This window comes from Pelmatolapia mariae, linkage group LG6 (assembly GCF_036321145.2).
Source record: "Pelmatolapia mariae isolate MD_Pm_ZW linkage group LG6, Pm_UMD_F_2, whole genome shotgun sequence".
Taxonomy (NCBI): domain Eukaryota; kingdom Metazoa; phylum Chordata; class Actinopteri; order Cichliformes; family Cichlidae; genus Pelmatolapia; species Pelmatolapia mariae.
Genome location: NC_086232.1, coordinates 35,278,155 through 35,289,380, shown reverse-complemented (window position 1 = coordinate 35,289,380; position 11,226 = coordinate 35,278,155). Strand labels below are relative to the sequence as shown.

General features: G+C 42.7%; 1 protein-coding gene across 1 annotated transcript; it reads right to left on the bottom strand.

Annotated features, from left to right (window-relative positions):
• Positions 1 to 6: 6 nt before the first annotated feature.
• Positions 7 to 10,609, bottom strand: notum1b (notum, palmitoleoyl-protein carboxylesterase b). The gene is made up of 11 exons (XM_063476732.1): positions 9,910 to 10,609; positions 9,040 to 9,092; positions 8,815 to 8,910; positions 7,187 to 7,247; positions 6,158 to 6,216; positions 4,091 to 4,193; positions 3,821 to 4,012; positions 3,431 to 3,528; positions 3,191 to 3,338; positions 3,060 to 3,107; positions 7 to 1,064 (listed from the first exon to the last, which is right to left on the bottom strand). The coding sequence occupies exons 1-11, from the start codon at positions 10,269 to 10,271 to the stop codon at positions 731 to 733; spliced, it is 1,554 nt and encodes a 517-aa protein (XP_063332802.1). The 5' UTR covers positions 10,272 to 10,609; the 3' UTR covers positions 7 to 730.
• Between the last annotated feature and the right edge of the window lie 617 nt (positions 10,610 to 11,226).

Here is an 11,226-nt window from a genome sequence, read left to right as displayed (position 1 = left end):
GCGTGTATTTGTCTTTATTAGTGCGTTTAAAAGGAGTGGGCACTACTACCATACAACAAAATATAAGGTTTACAGCCTGAAGAACAGTATGGACATAATGCACTCTACAAGCATACACTTTCTTTTCTTTCTTTCTTCTTTTTTTAAACAAACATGCAGGTAAAAAGCCAAATATGTAGTTGGTGGTATGTAGGTGGTTAACTGTGTTTGACCATAAGGAAATATAAAAAGATCTCTTCAGTAGAAAAATAAATAAATCCTTTAACCGTGGCCTGAAGAACAAAGTAATATTTCATCTTTATATTAGTAAATATTACCCATTAAATTATCTTTTCCATAAAGAGAAAAAACAAGCAGCATATTTGGTGAAAGGTTGAAACAGCAGCACCGTAGATGGGTTTCTGAACTGGATATTTTAGAGGTGAGCACCAAAGTCCCACAAAGAACATGCTGGAAAAATCCACAACAACAAACTGGGAAGTGTTTCCAGTCTTTCCCATCAAAACTCCGGAGACGGACCTGCACATATAAATGATACAGTACATACAACTGCATATTTATGGAGGTTATGTTGATCTGATATGATCTCATATACTGTAGTTTAAGAGCTCAAACACTGGTTTGATTGTATTCAGCTGAACGATATTGTCAAAACTTATGAGGCACTTTTGTGTGTTTATTTTGTTGGTGGATATCTCAGTTTTCATCCACTCTCTTCTGAAAATGTGTCTCAGTTCCCGTTATTGAGCATGCCCAGTAGCTTCTTGGGCTCCATCCCTTGCTGCTGAGCCATCTTCTGCACGTCGAAGCCCATGTGCTTCAGGAACTGGATGACGCTCATCTCTTGTCCTGTCAGCTGGTCCCGAATGGTCGGGCAGGAGGGGTTGCAGTGCGGCCACGGGCAGCTGTCGATCAGCTGTAGAAGACAACCTCTCACGGGAGGGGTCATGTGCTTTTGGTGGCTGTGGCTGCTGTTGATGTGTAGGTTGTGATGGAGGCTGCGGTCCCAGCAGTGGAGGGCTCTGGGGAGGGAGATTCCTTTCACTCGGATGTCCGTCCAGTCCCTGCAGTGATGGGAAGACCAAAAGTGATGGAGCAAAGGTTACTAAGATGAAGAACAGTCCACAGGAAAAGTGCGCTCAAGTATAAGAAACTGATGCTTCATGAGTATTTCATTGTTTGATTTCTCAAGTGCATTTAGTAAAATTCATGGAGACACAAGTTGGAGGGGACGGGTATGGATCCCTGCCTTATGTCCAGGGAAACAGACAACTTAACAAAAGGACCTCAGTTTGTTAGTCTGGGAAACTCTCTGGGACAGTGAGGTGCAGCACAGGGACCGTTTTAGCCCCGTTCCTTATCACGCTCTATATGGCAGATTTTAAATACAGCTCAAAATCCTGCCACGTGCAAAAATATTCTGATGATACTGCTGTTGTAGCATGTATCAGGAGCAGACAGGGAGAGGAATGCAGGAACCTTCAGGGACTGGTGCAGTAGGGGTTTCCTCCATCTCAATGCCTTTGAAACCAAGCAGATGGTGGTGGATTTCTCAGCCATGCCATGGTGGTGCACTCTTATAAATATCTGGGGTTCTGTTGGATGACAAGCTGGACTGGTTCCTGAACACTGATGTTCTTTTCTTTCTTTTTATGCCTTTTTTCAAAACATTTTATTTATGTTTGGGCAGATTTTAGATTCTTAGATAAATATAAATTACTCTCTGACAGTCAGTATGGATTCAGATTGAAAAGATCAAGATCACTGGCATTAACTGAATCAATTGAGGAGATTACAAATGCTATAGATCAGAAACAGTATGCAGCCGGATTATTCCTCGATCTCAAGAAAGCGTTTGATACAATCAATCATGACATATTAATTAATAACCTCATGCTTGGATTGCTTGTGGTGTTCCACAAGGCTCTGTACTGGGTCCAAAATTATTTATACAAATGATATTCGTAAGATATCTGATATATTAAAAGTAGTGTTATTTGTAGATGATACAAATATTTTTTGTTCTGAGGGCTGCTGGATACGATCACTTCAGAAATGTGCAAAATCAAAAAGTGGTTTGACAGGAACAAACTATCACTAAAGCTACGTAAAACTAAAATCATTCTTTTTGGGAATTCCCAAAGAAACTGACAAGTGCAGATTCATATAGATGATGTGGAAAATGAAAGAGTTCTTGAACAAAAGTTTCTTGGTGTGATGATAGATGATAAAAACAAAGCTGGAAGTCCCATATAAATCATACACGTAACAACATTTCAAGAAGTATTTCAATTTTGAGTGAAATCACTCCACATTCTCTATTGTTCAGATTTCACTGTATTTGCATTACAGTACAGAGGTTTGGGGCAATACTTATAAATGTTCGCTATCATCAGTCTTCATATTGCAAAAAAGGGCCATAAGGATAATCCATAAAACTGATTACAGAGATCATACAAATCCACTATTCTTAAAATCAGAAATACTAAAATTCACAGGTCTGGTTCATTTTCTCAATGTGCAAATTATGTATAAAGCAATAAACAACCTACGTCCTGACAATATTCTAAAACTGTTTTCTAAAAGGGAACAGGGATACAATTTGAGGGGGGAATTAAATTTAAAACATCCCTGTATCTGTTCAACACTAAAAGGTTTTTGCATCTCTGTGGAGTGAAGCTGTGGAATAGACTAAGTGAAGAAGTGAAGCAATGTCTCAGCATGACTCAGTTTAAAAAGCGGTTAAAAATATGGTACAGGGAGGAGGTAGGGCTTTGATCAGGTGTCATCACCCACTATTTTTACAATAGGGATGTGTGTGGGTGCACAAGTATGTTTATATAAGTATATACATCGTTTGATGTGTTACTGGGATTATTAAAAAAAATAATGTTTTCCTTTCCTTTCCTTTTGTTTTGCTTTGTTTGTTTGTCTCTTTTTTCTCTGTTGTTGTTGTTCACTACATAAATACAAAATACAAAGATTGTTTGTTTTTAAATGGAGCTGTTGGATATTTAAATTTACCCTATTTATCTATCTATGGTTTGATTTTTACTTACGCTCTCGTGATGAGCTCATGAGACAGGCATGCCGGTGCAAACATCGCCCTGTCAATCACAAAGAGCAGAGTGTCAGAAAAACAGAAGTCTTATCATATCTGTGAGCATGTATGAGCGTTTTTCTTCCTTACGGTACGTCACGAAGCGTGAGCCTCAGCTCCTGCCCCAATTTCTGGATGTACCTCCACTGGCCCTCGTGGATGGGCTGTCCGGTCAGGTGGATGTTATCGACCGTCAGCTGGGCCTCGTCAAAGAGCCACTGCGCCACGAACACCGGGCCTGCAGGATAGAGAGGACGTTCCATGGTTCAGACTTTAAATGACGCATCATCTTCTGTCTAGCTGAGAGGCTCGGGGTGTGTGGTGACTCACTTTTTAATGTGGGGTAGACTTTATATCCGAAGAAACAGTTCCACTCCTCTCCCACGTGAGCCTGCCTGCAGCTCTCTGGCACCAGTCCTCCCCAGTACCTGCACAAACATAAACCATCGCACATTTTCAAAATCTGTCTGGCCGTCCCTCCCACAGTTCTTGGTTGTAGCTTCAATCCTTCATTCATTTGCTGCTCCATGCTACTACACAGGGAGAGTATTGGCCAAATAAAAAAACGTTTAGACACTCTGGTGGGTGTTTTGGGGTTTTTTTAGGTTTAGATTATCTTCTCAAGGTTTTACTGCTCTTATGGTGCTCCCACTTTTTAATTCTGGAAAATAAATAGTAAGAAAAAAAGTCACTATATCACTCCTTGAGCATCGTCTTCACCTGATGCCTCTCTTTATGGCTTCTGTGGGAGCACAGCTGATTGTATCCAGGCAGTCTGTGAATTTGTACTGTTTGTTATCCAGGAACCATCCAGAATCAGCCAGGCCCCTGACCTGCACCCCTGTATATCCCTGGGTCTCCAGCTGCTCTGCAACCTGGTCCACATTCAGCAGGACACCTGTCCCACCGGCACTGGAGACACAAACAGTGAGTTAACAGTGAGCAGCCGCCTTTGGTGAAGCGCACAGACACACATGAAGCTGAACTAACCTGCTGCCTGCCAGGAGCAGAACCTTGGCGTTTTCTAGCCCTTTTGTCAGCAGCTCATTCACCACCTCCTTAATGATCAGCGAGCCCATGAACGCATAATCACCTGAGAATAAATATAAATAAAATATGAATAGAATATAAATGAATATAGTTATTTATAAACATGAGGCCACATGGCACACTGAAGCCTGGATTTATACTCAGTTGTGGAGACAGGCAGCTGAGTAGTCTTGACCTTACAGTATAAAGTGCCTTGAGCTGACTTGCTGTGATTTGGTGGTATATAAATAAAAGGAATTGAACTGAATGACCTCACACAACACAAAGGATCTACTGTTTTAAGACTGTTGATGCAGTAGGCTGTACTGAGGATGTAGAGAGTGTAGACTGAGATAGGAGACCTTGGCCTTCATATCAGATCAGGTGAGACAGTATAAAGAGAAAAAAGGTAAAGGGATAGGACCATAGACTGTATATTAAAAATGGATAAAGCCTCCTGACATGAAAAGTGAAGCGGCTTAAACCTACATTGTTTCTAATGGCCAGCAGGGGGCTTATTTTTGTCTGGAAGAAGAGTTTGTTTCTTATAAAATAAATAAATAAATAATAATGCACTATTATCAAGTCCTAATGAATACATCATGATGCTAATTTTATAATTTATGGTCCCTGTTAGAATTCTGCTTCACAATGATAGGAAGAGCCGACATCGAAGGATCAAAAAGCAACGTCGCTATGAACGCTTGCCGGGCGCTTGACACCAGAAGCGAGAGCCCGCTCGGGGCTCGCCTCCCCGCCTCACCGGGTAAGTGAAAAAACGATAAAGGGTGGCTGTAGCTCGGGAGGTAGAGCAGGTCAGCTGCTGATCAGCTGGTGGTTCGATGCCTGGCTCCCCCATTTTGCATGACAAATATCCTTGCTCTCCGATGCATCCATCGGAGTATGAATGCGTATGAATGATAGCTAGAAAGCACTCACCGTATAGATAATAGTGCTTGTGTGAATGGGTGTGTATGGGGTGAATGCGGCATGTTGTATAGAGCACTTTGAGTACTCCAGGAGAGTAGAAAAGTGCTATATAAGAACCAGTCCATTTACCAGTTAGAGTCAAAAAGGATAAAGTGGCAACTTTATGATAAGTCACTAATGATTATGGATTGTGTCTATGTTTGTCATCATAGGTTGTCATGAGAACTGCATAGCAACGATATCCTATGATTTCAAAAAACAGAAGAAATCTCAATATTTTGCAAAAAAGATCGACAGCTGTGAGACAACTGTGTAATTGTTCTTTTTGTATTCCTTTGTACATGTATACATATATTTATAGATAGTAACAAATTATCCATCCCCTACTTATTCCAACATGTTCACACTTTGCACTGCTGCACATATAAATGCTATGTGTGCTGTTTTTGTCAGTATTGTCTGTTGTTGAACACTGAGAGCAAAGAAATAACCGCAGCCCAATTGAACAGGGTCAATAAAGCTTATATTAAATTCTTTGAATTTTCTATAAATGCTGTGATAATGTCATAGATTTCTTATCGTAGTAAGTGAAGTGAAAATCTGTGACAACCGTGGTCTACGGGTTAAGTTGAGGGCACAGCGAGTTACACAGAGGACTTCCACATGGTAGACTGAGGCCTGTTCTGTGTGAAGCCAAAGTCAGCAGTGACTTGTTTTTATTAGTGCGTATGAAGCTCGTACACGTGTGACGAAACACAAAAGAGAGGAAAGAGTTGCAGGAGGAGGGGTGACTATTTCTCCAAATGCTGTTTTTCCCCTTCTTTTATTGATTTTTGCAGTTTTAACGGATGAGTGAATGTGGGTTGGTTTGTGACGCTGTAAATCAAAGATGTTTTTCCAAGTGCCTGAAACGCATCTAATAAAATATGAGGTTTTCAATAAACCAGAAGAGGAAGCTAAAATATTTATAGATCTGAGAGCTAAAAGAGGCTCCACACACGAAGCCCTTTGACTCCACTGATAAATCTTTCTTTATAAATCTTTCTCTTAACCAGAGCCACAAGCTCACACACTGAGCGATCACGCACTGGGTCTTACTTTGATCTGTCTTCGGGGTGGCTCCGCTCCACACGTCGCTGGAGCAGTACGGGATGAACCTGTGGGGGGCGCGGGAGAGAGACAAACACTGTTAGGAGAACACAGGCAACCTGGAATCGCAGCCAGACTCGTTTAGACATTTAGATTTGATGATGCTGACAGATTAAAAAGCCCCGTTGGCTGTGTGACAGTAAACAGAACACAACAAGGACAAGTGTGTGTTTAAAGTCTGAGAGCAGTTAGAGGAAGCCAGTAAAAGTGTAAGAAGTCACTGATAAAACAGAACAGAGACGACAGTGATACAGACAGCCGGGCAATAATGACAAAAACAACATCACTGTGTATCTTATATTGTATATATTCTAAATGAAATTATCAATAACTGAAAGGAAACTTGCAAATAAACTATTTAAGCTTAAAAGGGTGTTGGCTATGCTAAATTCCAGCTCCATATTTTCATTTTTTGACACACTACTGAAGATGCTTTGCTTTATTTCTATGATTCATTCCTACAGTGTGATAGGATTGGGCTTAACATTCTACATATTTCATTATTTTTGGCTTCTATTGGCTATCTATGCTGAATATATGCTGACCCCATCACTCATCCACCACTGTAACTGTATATAAAAGACAAAAAATGGAAAGCTTTCCAATAATTAATGCTATTTGTAACTTAGTATCAAATTTAAACAGCATAGTTCTAGGCAATAATCTTCTTTAGTGTGCTAAATTTGCATTAACCGATGAGAAGTAGTTCACCGTCTCAAGTATCACCTCAGCCATGGCAACACCCTGTTACGTCATAAAAACTGACTCAGTTTCTTTCAAATTAGAGCTTGTACTTCAAAGTAAAAGTATATATTTATCACAGAGAATATCACAAACTGAAAATATTCATATGAAGCAACCAAAATGTTAAGAAAAAAAACCTCATTAACATAAAGATTTTAAGACTTGTGCATTCAAACACATGAATGAATGCTGACAGAAGTGAAGGAATTATCCCTGAAAAAAAAAAAAACTTACACTATGTTGGCGTTCCACCAGTGAGGGTTTTCCTCCGGCTGTGGAGACAAAATTCCCCTTCCTGTGAAAGGAGGGAAGATGGATGAGATGTGACATGATGGTAACTTTATAGATAAACTGTAGAGTTAAAGAGGTAAGAAAAAGGTAAGATGTGCTGCGACAATTCTTTAATCCTGCTTTGTGTTTTACTGTTGAAGGTGATTCCCCTGCGACAAACAGTCATTAACTTTCTCTGCTTTGGTCAGCAATTACACGTAGGCACTAAAGAGCCTGTGTGGCTGCTGCACTGGCCACCAGTGTAAAGTATACAGAGTCGGAGGGAGAGACTCATAAACAAACAAGGAGTTCCCTGATGGTTGGAGGGAAACAACCAGAGAGTCTGACTCACGATGATTAGTGCGATCTCAGCTAAAGTGGAAACGCAAACACTTCAATGGATCTCATTCATTCAGAGGAAGTTTTTATTTCCTGCTGAGGAAAGTGAAGCCTCTGTGAGGCTGTGCAGAGAATTCACAAGATCTGCTCAAACCAGGGAACGCCTTCATGCCTGGCTTTAATCACTGAACATTTCATTAGGTACAACTCCTCATTAAAGCAAATATCGAATGGGCAAATCACAGTGCACTTTGGCATGTAGACAAAATGAAGGTGACCTGATGAAGTTCAAACCGAGCATCAGAATGGGGGAGAAAAGTGATTTAGCAGCTTCTTTAGGTTATTGTTGGTGCCAGACGGATTGGTCTGAGTATTTTCTGAACTACGGATCAACTGGGATTTTCCCACAAAACCATTTCTACAGTTTACAGAGAAGTGACCCCCCCAAAATAAAAACTATCCAGTCAGCAGTAGTTCTGACAGAGGTCAGAGGAGAATGGACAGCCTGCTTTGAGCTTTAGCAGTAAATGGTAAATGGCCTGTATTTGTATAGCGCTTTACTAGTCCCTAAGGACCCCAAAGCACTTTACATATTCAGTCATCCACCCATTCACACGCTCGTGATGGCAAGCTACATTGTAGCCACAGGTGCCCTGGGGTGCACTGACAGAGGTGAGGCTGCCGGACACTGGCGCCACCGGGCCCTCTGACCACCACCAGTAGGCAACAGGTGAAGTGTCTTGCCCAAGGACACAACGACCGAGACTGTAGGAGCCGGGGCTCAAACCGGCAACCTTCTGATTACAAGACAAACTGCCAACTCTTGAGCCATGATCGCCCCGGCGATTTTAACTCAAATAACCTATTGTTATGAGCAAAGTATACAGAGGAGCATCTCTAAATGTGCAACATGAAGGACTTCAGCAGCAGAAGACTGCACTGGGTGCCACTGCTCTCAGCTAAAATCATGAAACTGAGGCTACAAATCAAAAACTAGTCTAAATTATGCTAAAGGTATTCATTTAATTTAAGTAAAGACAATATTCTTGAGTGTTTATTGTGGTCAGTGGTTTGATCCCCGTCTGTTTACCTTTGGAAGTTTCCTTGAGCAAGATACAACACTGTATGTCTATGTAGCTTTGGGCAGCCTCAGAAAACCAAAAGAAATTTCGAGCTGTTAGTAAATGAGCAGCCAGATAGAGACAACAATGTGTAGAAGTGGATTCTACAAGCTCACACTGTAGGACCTGTACCTGTTCTGGTTAGTGGCCACTTGGTGGAGCTCATCAGTCTCCTCATCGTCTCATACCTGCTCTCACAGGTCTGACTGTCGAAGCAGTACCATCCACCTGAACAACGCGCGCACACACACACACACACACACACACACACACACACACACACACACACAGAGAGAGGTTACAAATAGCTGCACTGAGATCCCCGTGTGGTCTGAATCAGGTGTATTTCATCCTCACCTTCCAGGAACAGCAGCCACCTCTTGCTTCCTTTTGACTCCTTGATGTAGTAACTGCACAAGAACAGCAAAACAAAGCAGCGTGAAAGCGCTGATGTATTCACACTTTCATGAATGCATTCAAACAGTCTCCACACACTGGGGATGCTTCCTGTTATCCTGAACTGACAGATCTGGCTCTGATCACTAAGCTTCTCTGTAGGAGCCAGGGTACTGCAGACCCGCACATGTCCAGTTGTGTTTTTTCACATAACGACAGGAAACTCACCATGCTGCTGGCAGCACGCACACTCTCACACTTGATACGGGTGGCATATCGAAAGAGTCATCTCATTCACAGCGATTTAATTCATATTTGGCCCACAATATATTATAATTTACACTTGGAACAGAGTTTAAAAACTTTGACATTGAGTGGAATTAACTGGTGATTCGCACAGGTGGGAAACTGATTATTTTATTTCGTCCAGTGTGGAAAACCCGACATTTGAAATTCCATAAATCTTTGAACTATCATTAGTTAGAATCTTTGTTGACATTACTCTTAATTTTGCTATATCGTAAAGTCGCCAGAGCAAGGATAAATGCCCCTCTCTCTTCCTCGCTCGCGCTCTCCCTCTCGTGTACGCGCTAATTTGCAGCGTGCATGGCGCTCTCTCTGATCTGATCCTTTGATCCATTTTGGTCACATCCGGAGTGACACGGGAATGGAGCACACGGAACTAAACCAGTAGTAAAACGCAGATCGGGTGTTGGGTGTATCTGCCCCTCCGTGTCTCAGATTCTTACCAATTAATGACAAAACTGTGGTTTCAAATCACGCCTGTAGGTCATTAAGAAACTCTGAAGAATCTGCAGGCCATTCACTTACCCTGCAGGTGACCCGTCGTTGCAAGTCACGGACACGTTCTTCAAAAAGTGCAGCTTCATGTCCTGGTCCAGCTTTTGCGCAGAGCACGGATAGAGTGACTGCGCTAAGTTCTTTATCTGCACTACAAAGTTGTCCATGTTGCCCTCCACAGCTGTGAAGTCTAACGGGAAGCTTTCTGCTCCTTCCACCCGCTCCCTGTACGGCGGGGGGGTCTGCTGCTGCTGCACCCTCCGTGTTTGCGCCCGACCGCCGCGCACTCTCCTCGCCTCCACCGGGGCGCTCAGGTGGATGAAGAGCAGCAGCAAGCAGGAGCGCACCGCGGACAGTCCAAATGAGTTTCTCGCCACACCACGGCTCTGCATTTCTAATTATTACTGGAGAACGTTCCTCGCGTGTTTGCGTGGGCTCTGAAGAAAACACAGCATATCCTATGAGTGGGTAGATCGACGGGAAGTTCTTCGAAAGCGCATGGAGACTTCAAGCAAACGATCTCCTATACCAGCAGTGCTGGGTAAAAACAGCTTATGGGTCTCCATGGTGCCCTGAGAGATGGGTATCTGGATTCAAACTCATGCAAAATGCGCGTGCAGTTCCAGTTCATTTCCTTAAATCGCGCGCAGTTCGTCCAGTAAACGGGTTCTTCCGTGCGTAAAAATCTCTGAAGTTTCGTCCAGCTCAGTCTATCCAGTGACCTGTTGCCTTTTGGTTCAGGTCTTATAAGCTGCGGATGAAGAGGGAATTTATTTGAGGTCCTCCCCCCCTCCTCCCCCCGTCCCCCCTGCCTGCCCCCGTGCTTCTCACTCCCGCGGGCCAATCGTTATTATCGTTGGCGGATGCTCCTTGCGGGGCGTGGGTCTCACACCAAGAGCGCGCGTATGCCTGGCACGCCCCCTCAGTCGGTTCACTCATACCCCCGGCCCCTTTGATGTTGTGTCATCATATGACCGCGCTGCCTTTGAAGTGTCTTTGATTGAACATAGTGTGTGAGTAAAAAACGCAGTTGGACACGCCGTTCCGCTGCAGAAGGTCACGCCACTGATGCACATGTTTTGCGGCTTTTTATGCGCTTCCGAGTTAAACTGCATTTTCTTTGTGTTTGTGGCTCAAGATAGATAATCAGATAATCTTTTGGGCTATTTCACAACAGGAGATAAGGTCGCTGGAAGTTTTTAAATCATGAGTGTGGTATGTGTAGACACAGCGATAGGGCGAACAGATATCGCTTTGAGTCACACTAAAGCATAAATCAACACTTATTACTGACAAGTAAAATATTTAAGCTATGCTTGCGGTATGTGAGTTTTAGATTATTATGTG